The following is a 16,231-nucleotide window of genomic DNA, read 5'->3' on the forward strand; positions in this document are numbered from 1 at the left end:
AGAGGATGGGGGTATCGTGTGAGCTGAAGGGGTGGTGGAGGGAGGACCGGGAGCTGGGGGCCTTATTATACTTATTATTAGTGTCAGTCAGTGGGCGGGGAGAAGTCACCGGGAACCCAGCTGTACGACTAGTCTACAGCGCAGCTCAGTCCCCAGTAGATATTAAAAGTTTTTTGTTTTTTTTCTGAAATGCCACAGCGTTATAAAGGCAACCACAAAAAAAGGCAGCACACTGTTGGGCCATAGCATATATCAAAATATAACATTAACCTGTATAGTAAGTGCCATAAAAATAAAAAAAAAGCACCAGAAAAGCAATCAAAACGTTGTATGTACCAAAAATGGTATCGATAAGAACACGGGCTCGCCACGTAAAAATCCTTGCGCTGGTCCATCCTAAAACTAAAAAAGAAATGGATCCCAAAAAATGGCGACACAGATCAAATTATAATTCATTTTTAAAAATTTGAAAATGGCCTCTTCAAAAGGGAAGATTTCCCCCCTAGGCCACATTCAAATGTTAGAGTTGGGTCAGTATTTTACCTCAGTATTTGTAAGCCAAAATCAGGAGTGGAACAATCAGAGGAAAAGTATAATGGAAACACGTCCCCACTTCTGGATTTATCACCCACTCCTGGTTTTGGCTTACAAAGACTGATATAAAATACTGATCAATGACTGAACTTGTGAACGTGGCCTTAGACTCCCTATCGGAGACCTCTCACACAACCAAATCGGTTCTCCTCCTTCTTTGCACTGATGAGGAGAAAACACTCCAGAACATGTCTGCAAATGGAGTTTCTAGTTTGGCTTCTTGTCCTAAATCAAAGTGATTAAGTTACCAGGTCTTTGTTGCTGCACAATAAAGAACATAAAAACAAAAATAAAAAAATGATTGCAGACTTTTGGAATTTGTTTTCACGGAAGAATAAAAAGTTTTGATTCTTGACAGAAGAGAGAGAAAAATTTAAAATTTACGAGTGAAGAATTTGTTTGTCACATGGCCCCTTCTCCTCTATGCACGCTTTTTCACATACACTATGTCCTTACCATTGTGTAGTCCTAAGTTTTACTTACATAATCTTGTTGCTCAATTATTAGGTAATTCATTTACAACCAATTATAAAAGAACGAGGAAGAGAATGACAACAAAGGCCACATGCCAATGAAAGAAACATTATTACCTGAACTTAAAACATCAGTGAATGTACATATCCTTACATAGGGTACCGTCACACAGTACCATTTTAATCGCTACGACGGCACGATCCGTGACGTCGCAGCGATCGTATGATTATCGCTCCAGCGTCGTAGACTGCGGTCACACGTTGCAATCACGGCGCTGGAGCGATGCCGAAGTCCCCGGTAACCAGGGTAAACATCGGGTAACTAAGCGCAGGGCCGCGCTTAGTAACCCGATGTTTACCCTGGTTACCAGCGTAAACGTAAAAAAAACAAACAGTACATACTTACATTCCGGTGTCTGTCCCCGGCGTTCTGCTTCTCTCCACTGTGTAAGCGCCATAGCCGGAAAGCGAGCACAGCGGTGACGTCAGACGTCACCGCTGTGCTCGCTTTCCGGCTGGCAGACGCTCACACAGTGCAGAGAAGCTGAGACGCCGGGGACAGACACCGGAATGTAAGTATGTACTGTTTGTTTTTTTTACGTTTACGCTGGTAACCACGGTAAACATCGGGTTACTAAGCGCGGCCCTGCGCTTAGTTACCCGATGTTTACCCTAGTTACAAGCGAACACATCGCTGGATCGCTGTCACACTCAACGATCCAGCGATGTGAGCGGGTGATCAAGCGACGAAAGAAAGTTCCAAACGATCTGCTACGACGTACGATTCTCAGCAGGATCCCTGATCGCTGCTGCGTGTCAGACACTGCGATATCGTAACGATATCGCTAGAACGTCACGAATCGTACCGTCGTAGCGATCAAAATGGTACTGTGTGACGGTACCCATACCCAATGTGTAGTACATTGTGTACTACCCATTGTGTAGCTTTTCCGTTATATAACACCTTTTTTTTTTTTTTTTTTTTTTTTACAATGGATGGACGCCAAAAGCCACAATGGCAGGCATTTAAGTAAAAGAAAAAATTTCACCAGAGGTCAACAACACCCTTTATAGACTGCTTAAAAAAATAAATTTTATGAGAAATCCACACTGCTGTTCATAAGGTGAAATGTTTTCCTTTTTTTTTTTTCTTCTTCTTCAAGAAGTTTTGAAAAACTTCTGGTGGAAAAACAATGGCTTGCCACATATTTGATGCAGAGTCAATGTTCGATTAAACGGCTGCAAAGAATGATTCCGGAAAAGAGACATTTTTCAAAAACTCTGAAAAAGAAAACGTCCACGAAAAGGAGTGTTTCTTGAAAAATTGTATGAAAAAACACTTGTGGGTTTCACAACCTATATAGTTAAAAACTGGGGGTTAAATGAACTGGCCCAGAGAATCCTAAAATGAATCGTAAAATTAAAAAAAAAAAACAATTTCCCAATTGCGCTTTTTTTTTGCTATTTTATCAAACTTGGATTTTTTTCTTTGCTTTAACGTACATCACATAATAAAATCGATGGTGACATTCAAAAGTACAACCCGTCCCGCAAAAAAAGCCTTCAAACAGCTATGTTGACCAACAAATTAAAAGGTTATGGCTCTTAGAATCAAGGAAGGAAAAAACGAAAGATCAAAAAAAATAAAATCGCCCTTTCCTTAGGGGGTAAATTTCTTCAAAATGGGGGAAAAAGTGGTGATGATGATCATTTTTAAAGCTTAATTTTATTTTATTCATTTTCACTTTTTTTTTTTTTTTTTTTTACTTCCCTGCAGTTTTTTTGATCACTTGTGTGGTAGACTTCAAGACCCCAGGTTGGGATTCAGGGGAGTACAAAGGTGGTGGCAATGTTGGACCTTCATTGGTCCCCTGGATGCCCTCGTAACACATCGGTACCCTACAATATAGTTGCAGACGGGTGGATTGGGCACTCATACACATAACGATATAGATGCCATTGTCGGAGATTGACAGTGGCATCTAAACAGTTAAACAGCATTTCTAGCTTTGTACGGTTAGTCAGTACCTACCATGAATGGAGCAGGCTTCCAAAAACAGCGCCATGACGGTGTACAGGTTGTGGACGGCATTGCGGCTCATCCCGATTCAATGGATCCCTACACACAGTGGAGCTAAGCTGCAATACCAGACATGACCTGTAGGTGGGTGTTGTACTTATCCGAGCACGTCCGTGCATCACTATTAATAACCAGATAAACAGTGTAGGGGATGGCGGCACTGATTGTTGGTGCGTCTGCTTCTTCCGCAGGGAAGCTTCCTCCGGTTATTTTACCCATGTGTGGACAGTGATGAGTATGAAGAGGCCGTGTGGATCCCGAGGAGAGAGTACTACCTGGGAATAGCGGACATGATAAAGCTCAACCGTACAGTGATGGATGCTATCTTCAGCTACTATTTTGGTAGGTTTTCCTAGACGACACTTATTGTTTGTGTCACTTCTTATTTTGTCTTATAAGTTAAGGGTCTGCTCTTCACTAAACACTAGGATACGTATTATATAGCAATTTTCTAATATTCGTATCACAGACAAAGGCCTATAAATAATTATTAAAGATCTGGGTGCTGATACCAAAGGATGTCTGAACTTTGCAGTTATAGAGTCAGCAGAACGGTGGTGACTTTTCTGCCCTCTGCTCCTCAGCACCCGGCGTTCCACTCTGTAACATTACGGGGTCTACACTTCGTGGCTGAATTGCTGCAGTTTTTTCCACTTCTCAATAATATCACTTACAGGCAATGAGGGAAGATTTAGGAGTCATGAACAGACTTGTTACCCCAGTGGCTTCTATTACAGGACTGTGCTGGTATCAGTGAGATCTGCACCACCAGCCATTGTGTCACATGTTGGTAAAGGCAGGCAGCATGGTCGGGGGCCGGAGGTTATACATCGGGGGCAGGGACTGGATGTTATACATTAGGGGAGAGAGGCCGGACATTATATACCAGGGGCCATAGGGCCGGATGCTATACACGGGGAGGGGGGGGCCAGATGCTATACACCGATGGAGAAGGGCCGGACATTATGCACCGGGGGCCATAGGGACGGATGTTATACACGAAGGTGGGGGGAGGGTGCCTGATGCTATATACACCGATGGAGAGGGGCTGGATGCTATACACAAGGGGCGGATGGCCGGATTTTGGATTTTATACACCGAAGAGGGACCAGATGCTATACACCGGGGAAGGGGGGCCGGATGCTATACACGGGGGGGGAGAGGGGCCGGATGCTATACACCAGCATTTTCTAGCAATTGCTCAAATGCAGAAATGATTGCTTCTATATTTGGGAGCTTGGTACAGATGATTTGTAGAGGTTTTTTTAGTAAATGGGAACCGATTATTTCAATTCCCTACCACAGTGCACTTTTAGCCTCTAAGTGCTGCAGCTCGTTCCTGCAGATTGTGGTGTGTGCACAGACAGGAGAACTCTCATCAGCGATATCACCCATCAATCAGATGATTTCTCTTGGCTTCTCTAATCCCTGATGATTCGCTGTTATTGGAATTTGCTTCTAGCCCAACATTTGCACAAGACCTAAAAAATATCAGTAGTCATTACACATAATGTCTGGACTGTCCGGCAGAACCAAGGATGGCAACAGCAGTCCTAGGTGGTCCCTATTTACTATCCCCCCAGTAATGATGTCCCTAATTAAGCATATGGAGAGGGGTTGTCTTCATTATTGCTCCCTTGTTCTGCTCATGGAGGTGGTTACAGCAAGTTCTACATATAATCTGTTCTCTCTCTTACGTAGGATCAGTAAAGTGTCCTGCAAAGATGAACGCACCTTTCCATCCCGGAGAGAAATATCCTTTGGTTATATTCTCCCACGGCCTTGGGGCTTTCAGGTAATCCATCATGCGCTCCTCCTGGAGAATTATATAGGACATTTTCGGAGATTTTCCTCCATGTTGACATGACGGCATAAGATGTAGAAACTCTGCAGAGATGGTTGACTGAAAGGGGTACTTTTATTTTAAAAGATATGGAACATTTTCTCTGTATTTAAATATATGTATTTTAGATTGAAAATAATTTTGATATATAGTCCCTAAAACAAATAAATGCATGTTTAGTGTTCTGATTGCTGCCTCCTTTTAAAAAGAAATACATGTCCATATCCTTTGAGCATTTATGGCATAGCTAAAGTTAATGCCATACGTTTTCGGATGTAACGTGGCTGTAACATTCTCCATACATCCACGGAGAGGTGGACTCGCCTGCATGCAACCTTGCCCATTGACACCAATGGGAGTCACACAGAGAGCAGAGCAAACGGAGCAGATCACCCCTCACCATTGAACTGTATGCAGACAGTGGTCCCAGGGGTGCTCACTCATCCATCAAACATTTGCAGGGGATCCCTCTGTTTAGCTTGGCTGTGCGTTGCCTTCTTCATTTTGTGCCCTTTTTCTCTGCAGGACATTGTATTCCACCATCTGCATCGCGCTGGCCTCGCAGGGATTTGTAGTTGCTGCGGTGGAGCACAGGTAAATATGGGGGCGCACAGTTTGCAGCTAATTTTAATTCCACAAGTAGATCAGGTGTGGGTGTATGGGGCAGGCCTCAGTAAACAATTGCTGATGTGCAGCAATAAGGTCAAAATTTAATCTATTATAACAAATAACCTAAATTCATTTATTTATTGATGAAATTGATTAAAAACTTCAATTTTTATTGTACCTCAGTTAAAACCATGACACAACTACAACAGATAGACACATAAAACACATAACCGTGCTCTCTATTCTGACCCTACGATGGGGCTTCTATGTCATGCACTGCCTGACAGCGGAGGTTGGCACCCTAAACATAAAAACGAGATTGGCGCCCCCACTCGTCGGCGGCTGACCCTAGTACTCCTGCAAATGGCTCTAAATAAAGTGCTTCAGGCTCACTCTCACTTGTAACCAACAGGAAATTGATAGAGTAACTAGAGGAGCTGATTAAATCTGTATGTGTTGCACGGAGCTCTTTTTTACAGGGTGAGAGACACGGACTAAGACAATAAGTGAAAAATCAAAGAAAAATGTGCTCGTGCTCAAAAAAGAAAACAACTCACTCAACCTGACCCCTATTGATAACAAGCCTGCCTGGCTGTGGGGGTTGGCACCCTACTGTGCAGCGGATATGGCGCCCCCACTCACCGACGGCTCACCCTAAACTTGCCCTATTGATAATGGGCTAATAGGAAATGCCATAAAAACATGCCGATAACACCCCAGGCAGTAGACAATAATTGCCAATACATACAAAAACCTGTGACCCTCAACCGAGGACTTCACAGCGATATTTGCAAACAAATGGGTAGGGAGTGAGAGTAGTTGATACTTATCAGAAAAGTAGATAGACTGAACGCCTCATTGGCAATTATTGTCTACTGCCTGGGGTGTTATCGGCATGTTTTTATGGCATTTCCTATTAGCCCATTATCAATAGGGCAAGTTTAGGGTGAGCCGTCGGTGAGTGGGGGCGCCATATCCGCTGCACAGTAGGGTGCCAACCCCCACAGCCAGGCAGGCTTGTTATCAATAGGGGTCAGGTTGAGTGAGTTGTTTTCTTTTTTGAGCACGAGCACATTTTTCTTTGATTTTTCACTTATTGTCTTAGTCCGTGTCTCTCACCCTGTAAAAAAGAGCTCCGTGCAACACATACAGATTTAATCAGCTCCTCTAGTTACTCTATCAATTTCCTGTTGGTTACAAGTGAGAGTGAGCCTGAAGCACTTTATTTAGAGCCATTTGCAGGAGTACTAGGGTCAGCCGCCGACGAGTGGGGGCGCCAATCTCGTTTTTATGTTTAGGGTGCCAACCTCCGCTGTCAGGCAGTGCATGACATAGAAGCCCCATCGTAGGGTCAGAATAGAGAGCACGGTTATGTGTTTTATGTGTCTATCTGTTGTAGTTGTGTCATGGTTTTAACTGAGGTACAATAAAAATTGAAGTTTTTAATCAATTTCATCAATAAATAAATGAATTTAGGTTATTTGTTATAATGGGTGTATGGGGCAGGCTCAGGAGCCGAGCCCGCTCCATACATGGCTGATGTCGGCTGTGTGACTCAGCATCTGCTAGCTCTTTGTTACTGTTTACCCCTTTATATGTTGCTGTCAGACTCTGGCTGCGGCACTTGAACGGTTTGAAACTGTGCTGGCATTTGTTCAGACACCCATTCTTTCCCCCTTGGTACGATTACAGGGTACTGATGATGTGATGGGTTATCATGTCCGGCATGGGCCTAATGAAGGTGCTTCGATGAATATTTATATTGTAGTATATTGTAAAAATAACAGTCTTGATATAATACAAGCAATGAAAGGATTGCAGGGTCTAGTCCACTAATGGGTGTGGGGAGGGTTTATTTAAAAAAAAAAAAATGTAAAAAATATATGTAAGAATATACACAAATGTGAAGCTTGACTCCCACTCCCACTTTTTCTAATCCAAAAAAATTTATAAATAAAGTGAATAAACATATTGGTATCACCGAAAAAAGTCCAATCTATGAAAATATAAAATTAAAGAGGTTGACCACTACTCGGACAACTTCTTCTCAATCTGCATGTTTGCCCCAAGTAAAATAATAACACTTAAACTCACCTCTGGCGTCTTTCCATCGGTGTCGGCACTTTCTTTCCCAGGGATCTTGTGACATTGTCATGCAATCCCTGCTGCCAAACAAATCCCATACATCTGGAGGAAGTAAGATCAAATCCCATATGTCTGGAGGAAGTAAGATCAAATCCCATATGTCTGGAGGAAGTAAGATCAAATCCCATACGTCTGGAAGAAGTGAGAGCTGCTGGAATGGTACTGGAGGTGATTGTAGATGTTTTTATTTTTTAAGGGGCAAACATATGGACTGAGAAGGGGTTCTTTGATTAGTGGACAACTGCTTTAATTAACCTATAATATAAACAATGAAAATAGAAAAAAAAAAAAGTAATTTTGGTGTTTCAATTTTTTAATCACTACACTTCTCCAAAATATGCAATACGAAGCAATCAAAATATGTTCCTCAAAACACACAACACCCAAAAACAGGTAGTCGCACAGCTCCATCGACAGGAAAAATGTTAGTTATGAGACACCGAAGTGATGATACTAGCCAAAATTTAAGAAGGGAATTTTTTTTTTTTTATTAAAGCAGTAAAATTAAGAAAAAGATATGAATTTGGTATCGATATAATCATTCATATTTACTGAACGGTGAACATGGAGAAAAAAAAACAGAATTGTGGGTTGGTTCAATTTTTTTTTTTTTTTTTTCATTTTTCAGTCCATGATATGGTAAAGTAAATGGTGAACTGGTGTCATCCAAAGCTACAACTACACCTCATATGGGAAAGGAAAAGTAAAAAACATTATGGCTCTTGGATTAAAAGTAGGGAAAAAACAAAGGGCAAAAGTGAAAAATGGCTGCTTCTTTCGGGGTTAAAATTATTTGGTGGATTTCCAGCATTTCATACACTATATAAGAATGAATTAGAATCTTATGGTCCATGAAAATGTATTCCATGTGGAATTTCTATAGAATTACTGAGGTTGCAATCTGCTACAATTTTGCATCAAAATCCACATGAAATATGTCACAATTTTTGCGGATTTGTCAGGGGCATAAAATTTCAGCCTGTGCAACCCAGCTCTAAGATGTTTTTATTTTTTACATTGTTTGCTTTCGACAGAGATGAATCTGCGTCTGCCACATTTTACTTCCGAGAGAGCTCCTCCGCTGACACCTGTCAGGGGGACGAGGAGCGTGAACCCCTGGAGGAGGTTTGGCTGTACAAAAAGACTCCAAAACCAGGAGCGGACGAGTTTCCTCTTCGATATGAACAGGTATCAACTATTTGGGTCTGTTTGGGTTCTGTTCACATCTATGGTGCACATTCATTCAGAGCCTTCATTGCAGAATCTGTCAGACACCTATCAGACCTTATTGGTCAGTGGATCTCTGATTGTTTCCACCATTTTATTTTTCGGTTCCTATGATTTTTTTTTATCTGTAGGTCCAGAAGAGAGCGGATGAATGTTTACGAGCCTTAGAGCTCATGCTGGACATCAATGCTGGGAAACCAGTCACCAATGCATTGCCGTCCAACTTTGACTGGTCATTATTAAAGGTGGGTACAGAAGAAGAACACATTCTACAGATGCATTCAAAATTGTTCATTTCCCATTACAAATTTGGCTTATTTGCAAAATTTCAAAACTTTCTGATGTTTGCAAAAAAAAAAATCAAACAGGAACAATGAATATGACAAGTGGCTTCTCCAAATTCTACACAAAATTCCACTGTTACGGACGACTTCAGTCTCAGAATTATTCACTCCTTCATGACTTAGTAGATTTCCTCTGGCTGTTATGACCTGCTGCAAACAAGATGTGTAGTCAAGACACCAAGTTGTGTCAGCATTCATGGGGGATTTTATCCCATTCCTAATGAGCAATGGCCTCTGGTTTTCTAAAATTCTAGGGTTTGCTGCAATTGCCTTCTTCAAATCCCACCAAAGATTTTCCGCAGGGTTTAAGTAAGGTGATGGTGATGGCCGCTCCACAATCTTTTAGGGCTTCTTTTGAAACCAAGGCTTGGTGGACTGTGATATGTATGCTTTGGATCACTGTCCTGGTGGAAGGTCCAATGACACCGAGACTTCAGTTTCCTTATAGAAAGCATGACATTTACTGCAAGGATTTCCTGATACTTATTTAATCCATATTGCCCTCCACAAACAACAGGTTTCCAGTGCCAGAGGAAATAAAGCAGCTCAAGAGCATTGCCAAGCCACCGCCACATTTAACTGTAGGCACCAATGAGCTTTTTCCATACTTCACTGTAGATATCACCAAGCCACCAACATATTTACTGTAGACCTCACAGAGACACTGCCATGCTTCACTGTAGGCATCACTGAGCCACCACCATGCTTTACTGTAGACATCACGGAGCCGCCACCACCATGCTTCACTGTAGGCAGCACTGAACCACCACCATGCTTCACTGTAGGCAACACTGAGCCACCACCATTCTTCACTGAACTCATCACTGAACCACCACCATGATTTGCTGTACAGTAGGTAACACTGAGCCACCACCATGCTTCACTGTAGGCAATCACCGAGCCCTCATAATGCTTCTCTGTAGCCATTACTGAATCACTACCATACTTAACTGCAGACATCATTTTGTCACTGCCATCCTTCATTGTAGATATAAACAAACGCCAACTTTGCTTCATTATAGGTATCACTGAGCCATCGCCGTGTTTGACTTTAGGCAACACTGAGAAACTACCATGCTCTTCTGTAGGCATCAGCAAGCCACTGCCATGGCCAAGCCGCTGCCATTCTTTACTGTACGCATCACTAAGCCTCTTCCATGCTTTGCTGTAGTTATTATTAGACATAGGTGAAACCGAACAGTAAATTGCCCTACTGTTCGGGCACGGACACTGAACACAGACTTTTCTGGTTTTGCCCCCTGAAAATCTGGCTTTTGTCATGCTGTAAAGTGCATGAAAGCACAGCAAACACTGCCTCTGATTGGCGGTAAAATCATCAACACCTGACAGACAGTCGCGGTTCCCATGCTGTCAAAAGAGAGCTTGAGCTTGCAGCTATGATCAGAGGTATAAAGTTTACCTCCGGTCATTGGTGTCGGCTCCCATCTGCCGACGCCTGCTGCCGCTAATAACAGAGCAGGAGCAGCTGATGGGAGTATTCATCAGCCGGGTCCTGCACTGTAAATAAAAAAAAAAATGGCGTGGGTTCCCCTGTATTTTTGATAACCAGCTAGGCAAAACTCGCTGCTGGGGGCTGCAACCCTCAGCTGTCAGTGTTGGCAAGGCTGGTTATCAAGAATAGAAGGGTCCGCACGCCGTATTTTTTAATTATTTAAATAAATTATTTAAAAACACGGTGTGGGGTCCTCCCCATTTTTGACAACCAGCTAAGCTGAAGCAGACAGCTGGGGGCTGGTATGCTCAGGCTGGTAAGGGTCCATGGATATTGTCCCCCCCAGCCTAAAATAACAGCCCGCAACCGCCCAGAAAAGGCACATCTATTAGATGCGTCAATTCTGGCGCTTTTCCCAGCTCTTCCTACTTGGCCAGTAGCGGTGGCAAGTGGAGTTCATATATGTCGGGTTAATGTCAAATTTGTATTGTCTGGTGACATCAAACCCACGGCTTAGTAATGGAGAGGTGTCTATAAGGCACCTATCCATTGCTAATCCTATAGTTATATGGTAAATAAAGACACAGCCAGAATAAAGTCTTTTATTTTAACCCCTTCCCGACCTTTGACGCATACGCTGCGTCATGAAAGTCGGTGCCAATCCGACCTGTGATGCAGCGTATGCGTCATGGAGGGATCGCGCTCCTGCAGATCGGGTGAAAGGGTTAACTCCAATTTCACCCGATCTGCAGGAACAGGGGGAGTGGTGCTTCAGCCCAGGGGGGGTGCTTCACCCCCTCGTGGCTACGATCGCTCTGATTGGCTGTTGAAAGTGAAACTGCCAATCAGAGCGATTTGTAATATTTCACCCAAAAAAGCGGTGAAATATTACAATCCAGCCATGGCCGATGCTGCAATATCATCGGCCATGGCTGGAAAACCTAATCTGTCCCCCCCCACACCCACCGATCTCCTCCCCAGTGCTCCGTTACGTGGTCCCCCCCTAAGTCGTCCTGTCCGCTCCTCCTGTCCGCTCCCCCCGTGCTCCGGTCCCCCCTCCCTGTGCTCCGGTCCCCCCCCCCCGTGATCCGATCACCCCCCTTCATACTTACCGGGCCTCCCAGTGTCCGTCCGGCTTCTCCATGGGCGCCGCCATCTTCCAAAATGGCGGGCGCATGCGCACTGCGCCCGCCGAATCTGCCGGCTGGCAGATTCGTTTCAGATGTATTTTGATCACTGCGATATAGCCTATCACAGTGATCAAAATAAAAAAAATAGTAAATGACCCCCCTTTATGACCCCCATAGGTAGGGACAATAATAAAAGTAAATAAAATATATATTTTTTCTTTTTCTACTAGGGTTAGGGTTAGAACTAGGGTTAGAATTAGGGGTAGGGTTAGGGGTAGGGTTAGGGCATGTGCACACAGTGCGGATTTGGCTGCGAATCCGCAGCGGATGGCCGCGGATCCGCAGCGGATTGGCCGCGGATCCGCAGTGGATTGGCCGCTGCGAATTCGTAGCAGTTTTCCATCAGGTTTACAGTACCATGTACACCTATGGAAAACCAAATCCGCTGTGCCCATGGTGCGTAAAATACCGTGTGGAAACGCTGTGTTGTATTTTCCGCAGCATGTCAATTTTGTGCGGATTCCGCAGCGTTTTACACCTGTTCCTCAATAGGAATCCGCAGGTGAAATCCGCACAAAAAAACACTGGAAATCCACTGTAAATCCGCAGGTAAAACGCAGTGCCTTTTACCTGCGGATTTTTCAAAAATGGTGCAGAAAAATCTCACACGAATCCGCAAAGTGGGCACATAGCCTTAGGGTTAGGGTTGGAATTAGAGTTAGGGTACCGTCTCACAGTGGCACTTTGATCGCTACGACGGTACGATCCGTGACGTTCCAGCGATATCCATACGATATCGCTGTGTCTGACACGCAGCAGCGATCAGGGACCCTGCTGAGAATTGTACGTCGTAGCAGATCGTTTGGAACTTTCTTTCGTCGCTGGATCTCCCGCTGTCATCGCTGGATCGTTGTGTGTGACAGCGATCCAGCGATGCGTTCGCTTGTAACCAGGGTAAACATCGGGTTACTAAGAGCAGGGCCGCGCTTAGTAACCCGATGTTTACCGTGGTTACCAGCGTAAAAGTAAAAAAACAAACAAACCGTACATACTCACATTTCGGTGTCCTTCAGGTCCCTTGCCGTCTGCTTCCCGCTCTGACTGTCTGCTGGCCGGAAAGTGAGAGCACAGCACAGCAGTGACGTCACCGCTGCGCTCTGCTCTCACTGTACGGCGGCACTCAGTCAGAGCGGGAAGCAGACGGCAAGGGACCTGAAGGACACCGAAATGTGAGTATGTACGGTTTTTTTTTTGTTTTACTTTTACGCTGGTAACCACGGTAAACATCGGGTTACTAAGCGCGGCCCTGCGCTTAGTAACCCGATGTTTACCCTGGTTACCCGGGACCTTGGCATCGTTGGTCGCTGGAGAGCGGTCTGTGTGACAGCTCCCCAGCGACCACACAACGACTTTCCAACGATCACGGCCAGGTCGTATCGCTGGTCGTGATCGTTGGTAAATCGTTATGTGAGACGGTACCCTTAGGGTTGGAATTAGGGCTAGGGTTGGAAATAGGGTTAAGATTAGGCTTGTGGTTAGGGTTAAGGATAGGGTTAGGGTTGTGTTGGGGTTACAGTTGTGGGTAGGGTTGGGATTAGGGTTAGGGTTAGGGTTGGAATTAGGGTTACGGGTGTGTTGGGGTTAGGGTTGTGGTTAGGGGTGTGTTGGGGTTAGGGTTGTGATTAGGGTTATGGCTACAGTTGGGATTAGGATTAGGGGTGTGTTGGGGTTAGTGTTGAAGTTAGAATTGAGGGGTTTCCACTGTTTAGGCACATCAGGGGTCTCCAAACGCAACATGGCGCCACCATTGATTCCAGCCAATCTTGCGTTCAAAAAGTCAAATGGTGCGCCCAAACAGTGGTTTACCCCCACATATGGGATACCAGCGTACTCAGGACAAACTGGGCAACAATTATTGGGGTCCAATTTCTCCTGTTACCCTTGCAAAAATAAAAAATTACTTGCTAAAACATAATTTTTGAGGAAAGAACAATTATTTTTTATTTTCACGGCTCTACGTTATAAACTTATGTGAAGCACTTGGGGGTTGAAAGTGCTCACCACACATCTAGATAAGATCCTTTTGGGGTCTAGTTTCCAAAATGGGGTCACTTGTGGGGTGTTTCTACTGTTTAGGCACATCAGGGGCTCTGCAAATGCAACGTGACGCCCGCAGACCATTCCATCAAAGTCTGCATTTCAAATGTCACTACTTCCCTTCCAAGCCCTGACGTGCGCCCAAACAGTGGTTTGCCCCCACATATGGGGTACCAGCGTACTCACAACAAACTGGGCAACAAATATTGGGGTCCAATTTCTCCTGCTACCCTTGTGAAGAAAAAAAATTGCTTCCTAAAACATCTTTTTTGAGGACAGAAAAATGATTTTTAATTTTCACGGCTCTGCGTTGTAAACTTCTGTTAAGCACTTGGGGGTTGAACGTGCTCACCACACATCTAGATAAGTTCTTTGGGGGGTCTAGTTTCCAAAATGGGGTCATTTATGGGGTGTTTCTACTGTTTAGGCACATCAGGGGCTCTGCAAATGCAACGTGACGCCCGCAGACCATTCCATCAAAGTCTGCATTTCAAATGTCACTACTTACCTTCCGAGCCCTGACGTGTGTCAAAACAGTGGTTTACCCCCACATATGGGGTATCAGCGTACTCAGGAGAAACTGCACAACAACTTTTGGGGTCCAATTTCTCCTGTTACCCTTGGGAAAATAAAAAATTGTGGGCTAACAAATTATTTTTGAGGAAAGAAAAATAATTTTTTATTTTCATGGCTCTGCGTTATAAACTTCTGTGAAGCACTTGGGGGTTCAAAGTGCTCACCACACATCTAGATTAGTTCCTTGGGAGGTCTAGTTTCCAAAATGGGGTCACTTGTAGGGGAGCTCCAATGTTTAGGCACACAGGGGCTCTCCAAACGCGACATGGTGTCCGCTAACGATTGGAGCTAATTTTCCATTCAAAAAGTCAAATGGCGCGCTTTCCCTTCCGAGCCTTGCCGTGCACCCAAACAGTGGTTTACCCCCACATATGAGGTATCGGCGTACTCAGGAGAAATTGCCCAACAAATTTTAGGATCCATTTTATCCTGTTTCTCATGTGAAAATGAAAAAATTGAGGCTAAAAGAAATTTTGTGTGAAAAAAAAGGACTTTTTCATTTTTACGGATCAATTTGTGAAGCACCTGAGGGTTTAAAGTGCTCACTATGCATCTAGATAAGTTCCTTGGGGGGTCTAGTTTCCAAAATGGGGTCACTTGTGGGGGAGCTCCAATGTTTAGGCACACGGGGGCTCTCCAAACGCGACATGGTGTCCGCTAAAGATTGGAGCCAATTTTTCATTCAAAAAGTCAAATGGCGCTCCTTCCCTTCCGAGCCCTGCTGTGCGCCCAAACAGTGGTTTACCCCCACATATGAGGTATCAGCGTACTCAGGACAAATTGGACAACAACATTCGTGGTCCAGTTTCTCCTTTTACCCTTGGAAAAATAAAAAAATTGTTGCGAAAAGATCATTTTTGTGACTAAAAAGTTAAATGTTAATTTTTTCCCTCCATGTTGCTTCTGCTGCAGTGAAACACCTGAAGGGTTAATAAACTTCTTGAATGTGGTTTTGAGCACCTTGAGGGGTGCAGTTTTTAGAATGGTGTCACTTTTGGGTATTTTCAGCCATATAGAACCCTCAAACTGACTTTAAATGTGAGGTGGTCCCTAAAAAAAATGGTTTTGTAAATTTTGTTGTAAAAATGAGAAATCACTGGTCAAATTTTAACCATTATAACTTCCTAGCAAAAAAAAAATGTTTCCAAAATTGTGCTGATGTAAAGTAGACATGTGGGAAATGTTATTTACTAACTATTTTGTGTCACATAACTCTCTGGTTAAACAGAATAAAAATTCAAAATGTGAAAATTGCAAAATTTTCAAATTTTTCGCCAAATTTCCGTTTTTTTCACAAATAAACTCAGAAATTATCGACCTAAATTTACCACTAACATGAAGCCCAATATGTCACGAAAAAACAATCTCAGAACCGCAAGGATCCGTTGAAGCGTTCCTGAGTTACCTCATAAAGGGACACTGGTCAGAATTGCAAAAAATGGCAAGGTCATTAATGCCAAAATAGGCTGGGTCATGAAGGGGTTAAATAAAACAAAACACACTTACTTTTTATGTAGAAATAACAAACACAATTATTCGGAATATATACTATAAGTTATAAAGAGAGAACTTTTTTATTTTAGCATCATGATTTAGTTATGTTTTTCTGCAGGTTTGTTCTTTTACAGCTTTTCTTCAGTTTGTGTTTATTTTATTTTCT

The 16,231-nt window shown here is 43.5% G+C and overlaps 1 protein-coding gene across 5 annotated transcripts in view; it reads left to right on the plus strand.

Moving 5' to 3' along the window:
* The window catches only part of PLA2G7 (phospholipase A2 group VII), a 43,348-nt gene that overhangs the window by 23,207 nt on the left and 3,910 nt on the right, over window positions 1-16,231 (plus strand). For all 5 annotated transcript variants that reach the window (XM_077291553.1, XM_077291551.1, XM_077291554.1 and 2 more), the window contains 5 exons: window positions 3,339-3,489; window positions 4,849-4,942; window positions 5,516-5,584; window positions 8,779-8,932; window positions 9,103-9,216. In XM_077291553.1, coding sequence (XP_077147668.1) covers window positions 3,339-3,489; window positions 4,849-4,942; window positions 5,516-5,584; window positions 8,779-8,932; window positions 9,103-9,216 — 582 coding nt within the window. The remainder of the gene's footprint in view (window positions 1-3,338; window positions 3,490-4,848; window positions 4,943-5,515; window positions 5,585-8,778; window positions 8,933-9,102; window positions 9,217-16,231) is intronic.

This window comes from Ranitomeya variabilis, chromosome 2 (assembly GCF_051348905.1).
Source record: "Ranitomeya variabilis isolate aRanVar5 chromosome 2, aRanVar5.hap1, whole genome shotgun sequence".
Taxonomy (NCBI): Eukaryota; Metazoa; Chordata; class Amphibia; order Anura; family Dendrobatidae; genus Ranitomeya; species Ranitomeya variabilis.